The 17,573-nt window shown below is 28.4% G+C and overlaps 3 protein-coding genes across 3 annotated transcripts; all 3 read right to left on the reverse strand.

Moving 5' to 3' along the window:
- Positions 1-346: 346 nt before the first annotated feature.
- Positions 347-8,042, reverse strand: LOC113796031 (uncharacterized). Its single transcript, XM_027346277.2, has 7 exons — positions 6,930-8,042; positions 6,118-6,845; positions 5,795-5,882; positions 5,239-5,292; positions 1,983-2,030; positions 759-808; positions 347-657 (listed from the first exon to the last, which is right to left on the reverse strand). The coding sequence occupies exons 1-7, from the start codon at positions 7,585-7,587 to the stop codon at positions 571-573; spliced, it is 1,713 nt and encodes a 570-aa protein (XP_027202078.2). The 5' UTR covers positions 7,588-8,042; the 3' UTR covers positions 347-570.
- Positions 8,043-10,887: 2,845 nt separating this feature from the next.
- Positions 10,888-16,196, reverse strand: LOC113796030 (uncharacterized). The gene is made up of 3 exons (XM_027346276.2): positions 15,926-16,196; positions 12,691-15,857; positions 10,888-12,620 (listed from the first exon to the last, which is right to left on the reverse strand). Exons 1-3 carry the CDS (start codon positions 16,077-16,079, stop codon positions 11,058-11,060), a joined length of 4,884 nt encoding a protein of 1,627 aa, XP_027202077.2. The 5' UTR covers positions 16,080-16,196; the 3' UTR covers positions 10,888-11,057.
- Positions 16,197-16,267: 71 nt separating this feature from the next.
- Positions 16,268-17,518, reverse strand: LOC113796032 (NFU1 iron-sulfur cluster scaffold homolog, mitochondrial-like). Its single transcript, XM_027346278.2, has 4 exons — positions 17,230-17,518; positions 16,715-17,169; positions 16,515-16,649; positions 16,268-16,446 (listed from the first exon to the last, which is right to left on the reverse strand). Exons 1-4 carry the CDS (start codon positions 17,447-17,449, stop codon positions 16,351-16,353), a joined length of 906 nt encoding a protein of 301 aa, XP_027202079.2. The 5' UTR covers positions 17,450-17,518; the 3' UTR covers positions 16,268-16,350.
- Positions 17,519-17,573: the final 55 nt, after the last annotated feature.

The following is a 17,573-nucleotide window of genomic DNA, read 5'->3' on the forward strand; positions in this document are numbered from 1 at the left end:
CCAAATATTTATGAAAATCGATTCATACTGAAGCTGAATTTCATTAGAATTTTGAGCAAGAAGAAAATGAAATTGGATTTTCAAAATAAGTGAAACCAACATTTTTTTCCAGGAGAGGAGGAATATATTTTTTTTCTGATCAAGATATTATATCACTAAGGTAAATCGATATATTTTTTTTTGGGAGGAATATAAATTAACAATGCAATGAACCATCGATGATGATGATTATCATTTTCAATATACCACCTATCGAATATCGTATATTGAATATAAATGATGTTGTTGTTGTTGTTGTTGAGAATATTTGAGAATGCTTAAAATGATAAAAAAAACGAAATGTGGATTCGATTTTAATATTCTAAGAATTTTTGTTTTTTAATGGTAAATAAATATAGTGATAAACTCAAGTGATAAATCATAACAGATTTTCTTTTTTAAAAAAAAAGTTTTTTAAAAAAATAAAATTAAAATTCTGGTGGGTTATTATATCATAATATCAGATGTTTTTTCGCCTTTGATCATCCTTTGATTGTTGTTGGTTGCCATCGTTGTTGTTTTCGGATAGATTCAGGCACAATCACATGATTCAACAACCATATTTGGTAAATTTTTCTGATAAATATTATAATCATTATCCATATAGATTAATGAAATCTGTGTGAAAAAAACAACGAAAAAAAAATAGAATAATAATGAGATCAAGAAAGAAAACAGCAATACATTCATTCATTTTTAATCATGATAAAAATACTAACCGATGACATTTCTCTTGGTGAACAGCATAGTTTTATTACTGGATATTTTCCTGTGTGTGTAAAAAAACAAGAAAAAACAAAAAATTATTTATTCATTATTTTTGGGTTGTTGTTATCCAGCGTCGAGCGTTGTGTTTATTTATCCGGTCATTGGATTGGAAAATAAATGTATAAAAAAAACCAGCATCAATATATATTTAGATACATTTGTTGTTTGTTTGATCAACAACAATTATTTTTGAACAAGAAAAAATGAAAGAAATGATCAAAAACAGACACAGAATAAGCAACAGAATACACAGAATACACACATATATAACACGATTTTTTTTGGGTAAAGGTATCAAGGTAAATAATTCATGATCAGCATCAACAACAGAATGTGTTCAGTGTTCAAAAACAACAAGAAAAAGATCTTGAAACACACACACACACACAACGAAATGTTTCAAGAACAACAAGAAAAGATGACAACAGACAAACATGAACATAATATAAGCAAACACACAGAGAGACACACACACAAACACAAGGTTATATAACCGACTGATTACTTTATACGACAAAATCTTCAAATCCAAGAATATATACACTGACTGACTTAATATCATGATGATGATAGAAATGAAATGGTCTAATAATAACAACAACAACATGAAAAAAATGGACAGAAGATGAGATTTTCATGTAATAATGGACTTTTTTTTGTTTTGTTTTGTTTTGCTTTGGTTGGTTGATTGTCATTGCATCTTTTATGTTTTTTGTTTTTGTTTATGTTTTCGGTTTTTTTTGGTTTGCCAAGATAATCATCTTTGACCAAAACAAAACAAAAAAACATTGTAAGCTTTTGCTATAAAGATTTTCCAAAAAAGGTTTTTTATTCTTGCAACGGATATGAAGTAAGCAAAATTTTTGTTTGTTTGTTTCACTGAATGGTCAACCTATCCATTTACTTTTGTTTGTTTGTTTGTTGAACAATAATCATATGGACAAACAAACAAAAAAATCAAAACAAATAATGGCTTTATCCACAAAGATACAAACTGACTACTATGTTTTGTTTGCCATTTTTTCGGGGGTTAAACAGTGATTCCTAAAAACTACCTTGAACAGAATTGAGTTGATTCCTTTATAAATAAGCGAATGTGTGTTTTGGTTAGTGTTTTGGTTTGGTTTTTTACTGAAGACATTGAATTAACAAAGAAATTTTTTTTTAACCCTTACCCATAACGGTTGTATGATGATAACGTGCATGGCTTAAATCACATTGTCCTTTTTTTGTTGAATGTTTCGAGTGTTGCCAGGAAAAAAAAATAGTATTCCGGAAAGATTGCCAGGGAAAAAGTGCAGGAAAAAAGTCAATAAATCAGATATAAAAAAAATATTGATTATTAGTCAAAAAGAATCATCAATTACAAAACAAAATTATAACTATAAATATTGAAATTGAAAGAGTTGAATGAATGAATGAATGAAATCCTACACAATATCGATTATTGATTATGAGATATGAATATGAATAATGACTATTGATTTTTTTTTGTTTCTTTTCATTCAATTTTTCTTGATTACAATGTCAATACAATATAATTGAAAAAAATGACAACCAAAATGATCAAGATTTTTTTCAAATGGCTCAATTATGATGATCATCAATCGATCGATCGATCGATCGATCGATTGAAATCCAAAATTTTCCCTTGTGTGTGTGTGTTTTTCAAATATGCAATGAAAGAAGTTGCAAATGTCATATTCAATATGTTACTTTAACCAAAAAAAACGTAGGCGTTTCGAATACAGTTTGATAATCGATTTGTCAAATTACAAATGAAGGGAAATTTATTATTTACACACAGAAGAAAGAAGAAAGAAAGACAGAATCGGCTTTTGATTCTTTGATTCCGGATTCTCTTCTTTCTCTGATTCAGAATATGCGGCAATTTTGAAACACAATTGAAATCTGGGCTAACCAAACGACTAAACAAACAAAAAACCCCAAAAAAAACACATGAATCATATTTTATTATGATGATGATGATTACCATCATCATTAAATTATTTATTATTGATTAATTAAGGTAATTTTTCATTTTATCAAGCGCAAAAAAAAAAAAAATAAAAATGATGATATTCCCTTCAGAGTAAATATATAAAAAAACAAATATAGATCAAAGTCAAAGAAAAACTTGGAGAGAGAAAAATAGAAATAGAAATATAAACCCTATTTTGATGTGAGAAAATGAATGATTTTCACATATAAATTTTGAATGGTACAATCTCTCTCTCTCTCTCTCTCTCTCTCTTGTTTCTGGATCGATCCAATTGAATTGCTTCTTAAAGTGTGTGTGTGTGTGTCTGTTTGTTGGATACTTGTCTCTTTCTCAAGCTTCAAGTCTCATATATTATTATCATACTACATCAACGGGAAAAACAAAAAAAACAGTCTCACTTGGATCGGTTGGTTGCACTTTTTTTTTGTTTGTTGCTTTAGTGAATAACAACAACAGTGTTTCCCCCAAAAGAAGAAAACTTGAGGGATTTAATAATATTGGCTCTTTAGTGATGTGTTTAGGGTATAAAACGGATACGACTTATCATTGATGATGATTCTCGAAGAATTTCGAATGGAAAAGAAGAATTTTTTTTGGAAAATATGTCAAGTCTAATTAGGAAAACGACATAATAATTTTTTTCATCTTTGAAAGAGAGAGAGAGAGAGAGAGAGAGAGAGAGAGAGAGAGAGAGAGAGAGAGAGAGAGAGAGAAAGAAAAAAAACTAGTTCAAAGAATATTCTCACCATCATCATTATTATTACACAATTCTTATGATGTTTGACAGTCAAGAAAAATTATTATTATTAATAATATTATCATCCATTTCTGATGTGTGAGGATGTTGATTGAAAAAAACAAAAAACATAGAGTGTGTACGAGAGAGAAAACCGCAAATTATATGATCCATTCACCAACATTTATGTTTCGTTTTTGGGAAAAAAATAAGCTTATTGATTCATTCAGTCAGTCGAAATTCAGCCAAAAAAAAAATTAAGCCCTAATTAATCTATGATGACACACACACACACACACAGAGAAACGCACAAACAAACAGTGGTGGTAAGGTATTCGAGAGAAAGAATCAATTTTTTTCCTTTTTCTATCCCTCTATCTTTGTGTTCACCCCATTATCATCATCATCATTAATAACATACATTAAAGATTATGTCATTTCGGTGTGTGAGAGAGAGAGAGAGAGAGAGAGAGAGAGAGAGAGAGAGAGAGAGAGAGAGAGAGAGAGAGAGAGAGAGAGAGAGAGAGAGAGAGAGAGAGAAAAATTCTGATTGAAATTAATTTCCGTAAATATTTTTCATTTCTTCGTTACCAAAGAATCCAATCGATTAATAATAATAATAATAAAGTGTGTGTGTGTGTTTGGGTAAGAAAGGAAAGAATCAATTTAAGAAAAATTCATTAAACAAAACAAAAAAATATAAAGAAAAAGGAAAATTTTCAATTAAAATCAGCCTTGGTAGAATTGTTTATGTGTTTCACCAATAATCAATAAGAAATTCCGGTTAATATTTATCCATGGGATTGGAAAATCACCAGCAAAAAAAAAAAAAAACACTGTCAAACGGAAATTGAAAAAAAAACAAACAAAAAATAAATTAACTAAAAGTCTCAATTGGAAATATAATGAAACACCAGCAAAGTAACGAAAAATGAATGATGTTTCTTTTTTTTTTTTGGATCAATTTTTAAATAACATTTTTTTTTCGTTTTGCCCCGTTAAAACACGACATTGTATCTGTTTTTATTTTGTCTCTTATCCAAAATTCCCATCAATTTTCATACCGTCATCATCAGAATCTATCGGTGAAAAAAGAAGATTTATTGTTGTGGAATCATAATCGTATTGCAATCCACCCACCTAATACAAAACATGCTCGAACACCTGCTTTGTTGTTGTTGTTTTTTTTGGTGTCACCTTTAAACATTCTTATTTAATGGAAAATTATATCAAAAATAATAATAACTATAAGGACATTTTAGTATTGAATTTCAATAGAATTTTGTCCTTATAATAATTTATTTTTTTTTCTCATACAAAACATTTAGGTTTATTTTTTTCACTGTTCCAGACACACACACATTCACCAGGAGAAAGTCAATCAAAAAACAACAACAACGAGGAACACACACACACACATAGAAAAACCGGGAAAGCTTTATATGAAAGAAAAAACATTATCAAAAAAAAAAAAAAAAAAAAAAAGAATGGATGCTAAACATCATCATCATAATCAACGGGAGAAAAATATGACAAACGCACACACACACATTTTGAATTTTTTTTTCTTTCCCTGCTTGCAACTATATTCTTCCATGAATGTCCCGTGTGAATTCTTCAGTGAAAACGAACAAAAAAAATTCAGTAGAAAAAAATTGTATGAAAAACATCATCAACATCGACAACAACATACCTTTACAATAGTTTCCATTATATCCAAGTGGATGTAGAATCCAATTGTTCCATCCTTATGCAAAGAGAAAAAATAAAAAAATGTCAATATTCCGTGTGCGTTGTTTGTGCATAGATTTTTGGGTTTTTGGGTGAGAATTTTTTTTTAGCCAATGATGAAAATGATTGTCATTTCATTTTTCGTTGTTGTTGTTGTTGATATCGAGAATGGTGATTGCCACATGGAGAATGGAATATATTTTTGTAGGTTTTTCGGTTGACATTTTTTTAAAAAAATTCATGATATGAAATTACATAACAGCAGCAGCAAGCGAAAAGTTTTATTTTCCACCGAGAGAAAAAAAAAAAGCATTATTCATTTGCCCGGCAGCATTGACGGTTGGGTATAAAAAAATGACAGTGTTGATGGTGATGATGATGGAAGGGTTAAAGTCAGAAAAGTTTGCCATTTTGAAATATGTTGAAATTTGTTAAAAAATAAAAAATTTAAAAAAAAAAAATTCATTCAGGTTAATGTGATATTCATGAAAATGTAAAAAAAAATGATTGACACATACCGATTGTAGTAAAATTAACATAAAATGGTTGTCGACAACAGAATGATATTTTATCTGTACAATCAACACTACGTTTTACTCGTTGTGCCTGGTTGTTTTTTTTTTTAAATTTTTGGTTGTGGAAAGATTGGCGGGTGGGTTAAAAGAGAATAATTGCGTGTCAAAGATGTTTTTGAAATGGCAATGACAAATGATATTTATCAAGAACCAAGCCATGAACCAAAAAAAAATGGAACAAAAGGAAAATGTATTTTTTGTGAGAGAGAAAAAATATGTCAACAAAAAAAAACAAAACCAAACAAAAGCAGCAAAAATCATCATACCTTATTATTGTTGACATTGGTCATTTCAACTTTAATAAATGAGCTTTTTATATCAAAATTTTCATTGTAAATTCGTATCATGTCGTATAACAATGACATTCGTATACGATTATCATCACCATCAACAACATTGTTGTTGTTGTTGTTGTTGTTCAACAATAAATTGGTCACATCATATTCGTATGTGGTTGATTCTTCATTTTGTTGTTGTTGTTGTTGTTGTTCAATAGTTGTTGTTGTTTTTGCTATACGAGATGTTGGTGAAACAATGCTGATCAAATCAAAAATTTCATCATTACCATTACGATTACCATTATTATCATTGGAATTAATGACAGCATTACGTTTTAATTCAATCAAACCAGATACAGATGATATTGTTAAATCTAATAGCGATTGATCAATTGTAATATTATTTGTATTTGTATTCAAATCAAAATTACTATATTTAACTAAAATTATAATCGATTTTATAAACATTAAATTATCATTATCATTTGATTGTTGTTGTTGTTGTTGTTGTTGTTGATTAATTGATGTTAAATCAAATATTGGTGATTTTAAATGATAATATTGATAATGTTTTGGTAAAATGTATATAATCTGTGTATTTTGATCAATATTTTTTCGATTAATGGGGTTTTCAATTTGTTTTTGCTGTTCATCTTCATCATCATAATTATCAGCATTACGTTTTGTTGATTGTGTTTGGCCAACAATTCGCATATCTTTTCAAGGACAAGAGAAAAAATCAAATATCCAAACAGATAAAACAATAATAAGGAAACAAGATTTTTTAAAAAAATACATACACATATTGATTAGATCAATATCAGGTTGATTAGCAAATTTTGGTGGTTCTTTTAATCCAAGTTTACTTAGAATTTGTACTTTTATAAATTCAATACGTTGTCGGTATTCTTCATCATTATCCTGATACATATAATCACCATTTGGACAGCTATGACAATAACGATTACGATTTGAATTGGTTACAATCATTGTCGATGGCGGTGATGGTGATGTATTAATGATCAAATCTTGGTCATTATTTGATGAATGACGATCATCAACTAAAGCGGCACTCATAGCAGGTAGTTGTTGATGAATTTCTCTTGTAACAATTGGTTGTTGTTGTTGTTGTTGTTGAACAGATTGTTTTTGATTATTAATTTTCAATGATGATTCTGGTTGTCGCCAAAATAATAATGTTGAAAATGATGGTAAAAAATTTGTAATTGAATATTCATTACCGCTGTTACTACTACTACTGTTGTTACCACCACCAACATCATTATTCCATTGATTATTACAATCGATAATTGGATTGCAAATCAATAAAAATATTATGGAAAATAGAGAAATTTTCCGGAATAAATTCTTTATTCCACCATTATTACCACCATTATTGTGTGAATAATGATAATTGTTGTTATGGCCATTTTGAATGGCCAAATAAATATTGATCATAATAATAATGATCAATCAGAGAAAATCAATTGATTGATTGATTGATTGATAAAAACGATGATAATTAGCAACAGGTATTTGTAGAAACAACAACAAAATTGGAACAAAAGTGAAGCAATATTCAAACAATTCAATGGCACAACACTATTAACACTTCATACACACACACACACAACAAATAAGCGAAATTTCCGAGAAACAGTGAGAAAAAAAATCCTGATCAAATTCAATTCGATTCGATACTGATGTTGATGATGATAAAATGCAAAAAAAAAGTAACAAACAGAAGTATAGTGATGAAGAAGAAAAAACAAAAAATTGTTTTTTATCCCGAGCACCCAAGAAAACACAGGATGCTATCCTTTTTTTCCAGTTTGGTTGATTAGTTTTTTTATTTTGATGATGTATTTTTTTTTTTCGTTTGCTACATTGGGTTTTTTTCTTGTTGTTGTTGTTGTTGTTGTCAATGTAGCCATTTGCACACACAGAGAAATTCAAAATTCAGCAAAAAATAGAAACTTTTTTTTTTTTGGTTTCAGCAACATTAAATCAATGTTGATAATCTTTTTATTTCAATCATCATCATTGAATGAAAGAAAGACGAAGAAGAAGAAAAAAATCATAAATGTGGACCATAAACATCTTTATTATTATTGCTTGACTAAGCAGAAATGAAAATGAAATTGTTTCAATATTTGAAATGTCAAAAATATATAAAACGGTTTTGATGGTTTTTTTTGTTGTTTGTTGTTGCTGGATTTATAATACCTATTCATTTTTTTTTCGTTTATGATGACAAACCAATAACGATTCATTGATTGATTGATTGAATATTATGCAAGGGCAAGAAGAAAATGGCGATTACGAAATATCAATTTTCAAAACAATTTTCCGAAATGAAAATGAAAATCCACCAAAATTTCAATATAAAGAATTCGGAGAAAATCATAGGGAAAACAATTTTTTTTAATTGAAACTTTTGAAACTTTATAAATTTGTTGATTTATCCTTTTTTTTTTTGTTCAAGTATTTTTTCCATGTTGATTATCGACAGAAATAGAAGCAAAAAAATGGATATCATACATGAATGATAATTTACCATAGACAGGCCATTTATTTAATGTTACTATGTTTATGCTCTGAATGAATTTCACTTTCATTTTGTTGTTGTTTTCGTTTCTTGATATGTGAATACATTTCATTAACAAACATATTATCATCATACGATAGATACATATGATTTTTTTCCTTTCCCCTCTTTTTGATTGATAATTTTTCTTATTTTCCTCATATCTCTCCTATGATAAATTTTTTCTTTCAATCAAGTTAGGTCCAATAAAACTTTACTACAATTGGCCAAAATGAGGTTAGGTTAGATGAAATTTGTCATTATCGTTCGGGGAATTAAAAATTTTATCTTGTTTTTAGAAAAAATTTCTCAAAAACAGAAACAAAACAAAAACATTCGAATTGAGCTATTTGAAATTCCAGAAATGTGATGATGTGATGCTATGTGCTAGGAATTTGATATTTTCCTTCTTCTTCTTTTTCAAATTTTTCAAGAATTTTTTTTTTTGTTTTCAATTTCCTGAATTTTCAAGAATGTGTCTGTGTGTGTGTGTGACATTTATTTACGAAAAGAAAAGCAAGCAGGAAATATTATTAATAAAGATGAAAAAAAATGGAATCAAATTTTTTTTTGAAAAAAAACGAAAATTTTTCATTTCGAGAATTTTCGTTTTGTTTTGTTTTTTAAAACTGAAAAACAGAAAAAAATGTTAACGATTAGAAACAAACTACAAACTACAAAATCAATCTTTTGCTGTTCTGGAATGTTGTTGTTGTTGTTTCGAAAATCATTAATGTTAAATGTGATTTGACAATGTCAATTTACACGCAAACAAACAAACAAACAAAAACTCAATCGTAAATGAACAAAATCATCAATCATTTACGATCCCAATTCTCATAATAATAACAATGATGCACACTGAATGTTTGTTTGACATTTTTTGTTCATTTTTTTCTGGAATTCAATGGGGTAATCATCATCATTTGATGATCAATTATCGGTGTTGAACGAGAAGAACCCATCAAAACATTATCATTTTTGTTTTGATGGTTTTTGGAAAAATTCAGATTTTCAAAAATTTTTTCGGACATTTTCATCATCGAATCCGATCGAAAATGACAAAACTCTATGGGCGAAAACAAACGACCAAAACCTTTTTTGCTCACAAAAAAAGTGTTGAAAAAAATTTCCATTCCATTTTCCAAATTTTTGGTTCGATTTTGATCGATCGGAATACAAATGTGTTTCAACATTTACAACAACAACGGTACTCTCTAGATGTGCAAATGAATGAATGAATGATGAATCGATGTTCAATGTCTGAATTGTTTGTTTCTTTAGTTTTCTTCAGTTGCTTTTTTTCTGTGTCATTTCAAATCGAAAAAAAAATTGAGTGGATTTTTTGGAATCGATGAAGTCTTCTCTGTCATCATCATCATCGACTGTCATAAAGTTTTCGTTTTACACTTTAAAAGTGTAAAAGAAACAAATATGATTCACAATAATCAACTCGATGATGATTATCTTTATGGAAAACTTGAAAAACTTTTTCTTTTTTTTTCAGTTCAGAAGAAGAACTAATCCTCGATGGAAGATTCATCATCGTGATGATGATGATAACAACGATATTCAGATCTTATCCGACCAGGAAAAAAAATTTTTGACATGACAATCGTAATATCGATTAAGTAATCGATATTTTTTCAAGATCGATTTAAGAAAAATAACTCGTATCTTTCCTCCTCCGAAAAAAACTGGTAATAATCACAACAAATGTTGTTGTTTTTTGATTCAAACAACATTTTTTTTTTTCGTTTGGTTGATCAAAATCGAAAAGAATAAAAGTTTCATCTTTACTATAGGAAACAGCCAAAACATACATATAATTCCTTTTTTTTTTTTGTAACCTTTTTGTATTCGGATGGTAATAATGTTTTATCTAACTAACTAAATAAGTCCAGTGATTCCTTTTCGGATCACAAACAAAACAAAACCAAAACAAAACTGAACAACGATTCTTGGTGATCATTATATTTTTGGTTTTTGTTGTTGTATTTTTCCAGATCAAAAGAAACAGAAATCTAACGGAAATGTAATTTCCAGGTTGTCAACTTTTTTTCTTGCTTTCTTGTTATCGCCTTTTCTAAATCTAATAGGTTATTTTTGTTCATCATTTATTCAACCGTAAAAAAAATAAAAAAAAACTACAATTTCTTTTTTTTTATTGACCACTTTTATTATAATAAAAAAAAAATTCTTGTTATAATAATAATAATCATCCGAAAAAAATGTGTGTATTACAAATCGAAAAGTAAAAAAAGGTAAAAATAATTCTGGCAATATGAAAAAGGACACAATCATCATCATCATCATTATCATTTAGCATCATTGACAATTTTCATTGATTATTATTATCATCATTATTATCATGATCATGATTATTATTATTATTATTACTTGATGATGCATCAGTATCTTCCGGATAAGAACCATCATTTGATTCAGTATGATGATCTTCTTCTTCTGGTTCTAATTGTTGATGTGATTGATCAACAATCTGTTCTTGTTCATTATGATCAATTTGATCATCATTAATTGATTGTTCTACTTCATCATCATCATCATCATCATCATCAACTTGTATTACAAGTGGTGATGATTGTTCAGCTTCTTCCATTTCATCTTCATCATCATCATCATTATCATTATTATCTGCATTTTGATTATCTAAATTCAATGGCTGTTGTTGAATATTGATTGTTTGATTAGTAGAATTTTCAGAATTCATATTGTTAATATTATCAATAATATTATCAATACGTTTCTTTTTTAAAAGAATCTTTACGCCTAATTCTTGATGTTCTTGATTACCAGGTGATAATGATTGAATTCTTCGTTTATGATTATTCGATGATGATAATGAAGATGTTGATGGTATATTTGTTGTTGGAAAAAATGATGATGTTGATGTCGATGCTAATGATGATGATTCCATACTATTATCATCCATCATTGATGTTGTATGTGATGATATTTGTGCTGATTGTAAACGATTATTATCAGTATCATTATCTTCATTTTGGCTACCTGAACTAGATGAAGGTTGATGATGTCGTTGTTGATTCATTGTTTTTGTCATTGTCATGGTCGTTGATGATGAAGAGGTTGAAGAGGTGGTGGATGATGATGATGATGATGATGAAGATGTACTTGGTTGTTGTTGATGTAAACGATTTGATGAAGCCGATACAATTGTTGAACTAACCGATTGGCCAGAACTATGACTACAACCGGCAATCGGTTGTTGATTAACAACACTGGATGGATCTATTATTTTAGATTTATCCGATATGATTGAACGTAGAAAATTAATTTCCTTATCACGTTCATTCAATAATTTTTCCATATTTGATAGACGATTTTTCGCTTGTTGTCCAATCGATCGAGCTTTTTGTTTTGATTGTTCTGTTTGTTGTCGACATTGAATAATTTCCATCTGTAACTGTGAAATTTGTTCTTTTAATTTTTCATTTTCATCATTAAGATTTTGAATACGCATTTCTAATGCATTATTATTTTCCAGATCAAGCTGTTGTTGTTGTTGTGTTTCTTTCGAGCCAGATTGTTGTTGTTGTTGTTGTTTTTCACATTGTGATTTATATTTTCGTGCAAGATTTTTTAATTGTTGATTTATTGTTTGTACAGAAGATAATTCATTACGAATTGATTCTAATTGTTTTTCCGATTCATCATATTTTTTATTTATTGTAGCCAATTCTTTACGTAATGATTCCAATTCTGTTGTTTGTTGGCTATATTTTGATTTGATATCAGCCAAATCTTGTTCACTTTTACGATATTTCACATCCAAATCAGTTAGTTTTGTTTTCAATTCCTGATTATTAGATTCAGTTTGTTGTAATTGTGATTGTAATGTTGCAATTACTCCGGCATCAGCAACCTAAAAAACAAAAAATGCAAAAAAAACTCTTTGGTCAACAACAATGGCAAAACAAACAATCAATACATACCTTTTCACGAGAATCTTCTTGTCGTAGACGTTCAATTTCCAATGATAATTGATTACATTTTCTTGTTAATTCTTCATTTTCATTACGTATTTTTTGAAAATTTTCCTGAAATTCTCGATTCAAATCAATGGATTTTGTTTTTTGTTCAAATTCTTTCTGCAATAATTGTTTCATTTGTTCGGAATCTAATTTTTCACGTTGAATACATTGTTCAAGATTAATGATTGTCATTCGCATTGAATCTATTTCATTTCGCATTCGTTCACTGTGTAATTCAAATGTTTTCGATTTATTCAAAAGGGATTTATTCTGTCCGGTTAGATTTTCAATTACATTTTTTACTTCTTCATCGATATGTTTGGCAGGATTTTTTTCCAAACTAAATGAACAAATCAAATGGCCAAGATCATGATTAAGTTTTTCATTCGCTTGGATTAGATCCAATTTTTCCAATCGTAATTGTTCCACATCTGATCGTAACAAATTTAATCTTTCATCATAACGTTTTTCCTGTATTGTTTTCTGCATTTTTAATTCGATCAAATTTTTTTGTTGATCTTCGATTTGTTTCTGACATTCATTTGTTTGTTGTTCCATTCGTTGTAATTTTGTTTGCAATATTTCCGTTTCGATTTGTGCTGAACGTAATTGTTGCCGTTGTAATTGTAATCGTTGACATTCATCACTTTTATCCGATAATTCTTTTTGCAATTCTTTTACTGTTTTTTCCGTCATTTCAATTTTCTTTTCCAACAATTCAATAGCTGAATTTTTTGCCATCAATACTGTTTGTGAAACGGACAAATCTTGATTATAACGTTCAAGTTCTCTTTTCATTTGTGATTGTTGTTGATCGATTTTCATTTCAAATTTCTGTTTTATCTGATTTGATTCGGCCAAAATTCGTGATTTTTCATCATTAACAACGGTAAATTCGGATTCGATTTTCAGCTTTTCTTCCAATAATTTTCGATATTGTTGATCAGATGTCAAAATTTTTTGTTTCAATTCATTTAATTCTTTTGTTAATGCTTCAAATCTTTCGGCCATAATATCATTACCATCTTTAACTGGTTGTTGTTGTTGTTGTGAAACGAAATGATTTTCCAATTCTAAATTACGATTAATCTCATTTCGTAAATCATTTTCTAATTGTAAAATCTTTTCAGTAAAAATCAATTTTTCTTCATTCCATTGTTGACGTTGTGTTTCCAATGATTCGTTTCGATTTTCTATTTTCATTTTCATTCGTTCAATTGATCGTAATAATTCATCATCAATCGAACATTTATTTTCGGTCATTGATTGGATAATCATTGTCATACGATCATTACGTTCACTATCATTATATAATGTTGACAAACGTTCAAGAAAATATTGTTGTTTACGTTTCCATAATTCCATTTTTGATTCACAACCATTTAATTCTGTTTCCATTCGTATTAAACGACGTCGATAATCATCAGCTTGTTCGGACATTATTTGCCAATTTTTTTCCGCCATTTCTTTCGATTGCCTTAATTGTTCATTTATTTTTCGTAATTCATCATCCGATTTTTCCAATTGTTCTAATCGTTTTACCTGTAATTTTAAACGTTTTTCCATTGAAATCATTTGTTTTGATTGCAAATCTAAACGATTTTCCAATTCATCACGTATTGATTTTAATGTTTTTTGTTCATCATCCGACATATTAAGTTTATCATTCGATTTTTGAATAGATTCTTGTAATGATTTATTTGTCATTTCCAATTCACTGATTGTTTGTTCAAGTTTTCTTTTTTCCTCATGATATTCAGTTTTTATACTTGTCATCAAACTTTGAAGTACATCATATTCACTTTGTAATACACCATTTGTTGCTTGCCATTGTTGTTTTTCCATTTCCAACATTGCAATTCGTTGCATCAATGAATCGATTCGATTTTCACTTTCAATAATATTCTGTTTTTCATTTATAAAATTTAATTTTTGACGTTCAAATTCTGTTTGAAGTTGATGAAATTCTTGAAATTTATTCTGCAATTCCATGACATATTTTAAGGCCATCATACCGGTCGAATCATTATTACCATTATTAACAGTATCTTGATCATTAATCTGATTTGTTTCATGTTTAACCAGGATATTAATCCTATTAGAAAGATTTTGAAAATTATCATGGAATGTTTTCGCACCATTATGCAATAAATGTGCAGAATTTTGATAGAATTTTAAAGAAATAGCCAATTCTTTGTTTTCGGTTTCAATTTTTAACATTTTATCTTCCATACGTTTTAGACGTTGTATTTCATTCATTAGATTCGTTGTTGATCGTTCCATATCATCCAATTGTTTGGTTAATGATTGTACACGATCTTCAAGTACAGTTTTTTCAATCAATAAATTCTTATTCATTGTTTCCGTTTGTAAAAATTGTGAATAAAGTTGACTAACCGAACGATTACGATCGAATATCTGGCTAAACATTGTGATATTTGGATAGAATTTTTCCAGATATTTTTCCAACATTTCGGTTTTCGATTTTTCAAAAACATTATTCAATTTTTCAATTTCCAACTTTAAACTATCACATTCATCTGTTTTTATTCGATATTTTTGATCATATTCATCAATGATTTTTTGACGGCTTTCTTCCGATTTTTGTAGCCTATCAGATAAATCAGCAATTTGTTGCTTTGATTCAGCTGATTCAATTTCTAATGTTTGACATTTAGATTTTGAATTGTCAAGTTCATGACGAATCATATCATTGTTTTTGTTTTGAATTTTTAATTCATTTTCCAATGAATCAACAATTGTTTCATGTTGTTTACGTTGTTCAACAATAAATTTTAATAAATCTTTTATATAATCATTTTTTGATCGAATCATTGTGTCAAGAATTTCATTTTTATCACGTAAACATGGTAGTTCATTTTCATAACGAAATAATTTTGATTTTGATTCAATCATTTCGAAGAAAACATTATCATCATTATGGATTTTGTGGGTTGATGTTGATGACATAGTATTCTTGATAATCATATCAATCATATTGATTATTTGATCATTATTAATATTTTGTCCATTGTTTTGATTTGTTTGTAACAAATTTTTCACTGACAAAAGCTGTGAATGACAATTGTTTTGAATGTTTGATAATTCCATCTTTATTTCATTGTTTTCTATTTGTTTGAAAAAAACAACAAAAAATATTTCAAAATAAATTCATTCGAAAGTAGAATGGACATACCTTTAATTAGATTTTGATTATGAAAATTAAGATCATTCAACGCTATATTTTTCTTGTCCAAATCAATAGTTAGATGATTGATTTTCGATTCCAATGATTGAAAACGTTCCGAAGTAGCAATCATTTGATCTACCTGTAAATTTTGTTCGTCCATGATGATTATTTAAGTGATCAAACAACAAGAATCAAAATTGAATTGTCAAATAATTGAATCCGAACATAAAATCCAAATTCGGAATATTTAGCCTCACAACACACACAAAACAAAACAACAATCCTTTTTTCCCAAAAAGTTTTTTCTTCATTCGCACGAGAGAATTCCACGGGAATTTCTCAAAAGAATTTTTGTCTCTTTAATAAATTTTATTTTTTTTCAAACAAATTTAAATTTACATTGATCAACAACATTAGCAACAAATATTGATTCATGATTTAACATTTTCATTTGTTTTATTATCCGCTAATTTAGTTTCGAGTTTTTCAAATTCTTCATGATTGATACGTTCGGTTTCGTCCATAACCTTTGATCATAATTAAATCAAATTAATTTCGTTTGTTCGAAAAGAACAAAAAAATTTATTGAATTTACCTGTTCAACAGACATAACTTCGGGAATATAAAATTGCAGCATATTTTGTATACCATTTTTTAATGTTACCACTGATGATGGACATGATGTACAGGCACCTTGAAGTTTCAATCGAACAATACCGTTTTCGAAACTCTATAGATAAGAATTGTGAAAAATTTATTCTTGTAAAAAATATCCAAAATCGTTAATGAATTTACCATGAATTTAATATCACCACCATCTTCTTGTACGGTAGGCCTGATTCGTGTATCAATCAATTCAAGAATCATTGCAATCGTTTCATCATCATCACCACCGGTTGCAGCAACCGATTGATGTTGTTGTTGTTGATTTAAATCTTTTTCAACACCTTCACGAAGAATCGGTAGATTTGTAGAGAAAAAATCCATAATTACAGCAAAAATTTCTGGTTTCAAAATTTTCCAATCAAAATCATCATCGATTTTAGTAACGGTTAAATAATCTGAACCAAAGAAAACCGATCCAACACCTTCGATTTTGAATATAGCTTCAGCTAATGGTGAACGTTTTAATGCTGAAATTGGTGTTGGAAAATCAATGGTCGTACCATTTTCAAGAAGTTTTCGACCGGGAAAAAATTTCAAACTATTTGGATTCGGTGTTTCTTCTACCTGTATGAACATTGATCGTTCTATGATTCAAAAAAATAAAAATAAATTTCCGAATAAAAATGCGAAAAGAGCATACTAACTCTGGACTAGATTAATTGTTGATCTAGAATCGAAATTATTGTATTTTGGATACGAATTTTGTATCAATGTATGATGAGAACATTGTGATTGAATTGTTGTTGGCCATGTTGTTCGTAAATCAAATAATGATGGTCTGATGGCCGATGATGATTGTTGAATTATTTTCAAACTATTCGTTCGGAAAATTGAACGAATAAATTGTCGGGAAAATATCATCATTTTTTAAAATTTTGAAAATTTTTTTCATTTGTTTTTTCGCATCGAAACTTGTGAAAGAATATCAGAATTCAGTTGATATCACATGTCCATTTTAATATGGATTATTCATAGATGACGATTCAAA

This window comes from Dermatophagoides pteronyssinus, unplaced genomic scaffold, assembly GCF_027571235.1.
Source record: "Dermatophagoides pteronyssinus isolate colony J.1.1.1.1 unplaced genomic scaffold, Derpt_VIB-CSIC_2022.12 sq0008, whole genome shotgun sequence".
In the NCBI taxonomy this organism is placed as follows: domain Eukaryota; kingdom Metazoa; phylum Arthropoda; class Arachnida; order Sarcoptiformes; family Pyroglyphidae; genus Dermatophagoides; species Dermatophagoides pteronyssinus.

Excerpts from the sequence above, each read along its gene's own strand:
- LOC113796030 (XM_027346276.2), bottom strand. The coding sequence starts at position 16,079 with ATGGACGAACAAAATTTACAGGTAGATCAAATGATTGCTACTTCGGAA. Across the intron at positions 15,858-15,925 it reads TAATCAAAATCTAATTAAAG|AAAACAATGAAATAAAGATG; the intron begins GTATGTCCATTC and ends TCAAACAAATAG. Across the intron at positions 12,621-12,690 it reads AAGAAGATTCTCGTGAAAAG|GTTGCTGATGCCGGAGTAAT; the intron begins GTATGTATTGAT and ends TTTGTTTTTTAG.
- LOC113796031 (XM_027346277.2), bottom strand. The coding sequence starts at position 7,587 with ATGATCAATATTTATTTGGCCATTCAAAATGGCCATAACAACAATTAT. Across the intron at positions 5,883-6,117 it reads CCAATGTCAACAATAATAAG|GCACAACGAGTAAAACGTAG; the intron begins GTATGATGATTT and ends AAAAACAACCAG. Across the intron at positions 5,293-5,794 it reads TGTTAATTTTACTACAATCG|GATGGAACAATTGGATTCTA; the intron begins GTATGTGTCAAT and ends TCTTTGCATAAG.
- LOC113796032 (XM_027346278.2), bottom strand. The coding sequence starts at position 17,449 with ATGATGATATTTTCCCGACAATTTATTCGTTCAATTTTCCGAACGAAT. Across the intron at positions 17,170-17,229 it reads AACAATTAATCTAGTCCAGA|AACGATCAATGTTCATACAG; the intron begins GTTAGTATGCTC and ends TTTGAATCATAG. Across the intron at positions 16,650-16,714 it reads GTGGTGATATTAAATTCATG|AGTTTCGAAAACGGTATTGT; the intron begins GTAAATTCATTA and ends TCTTATCTATAG.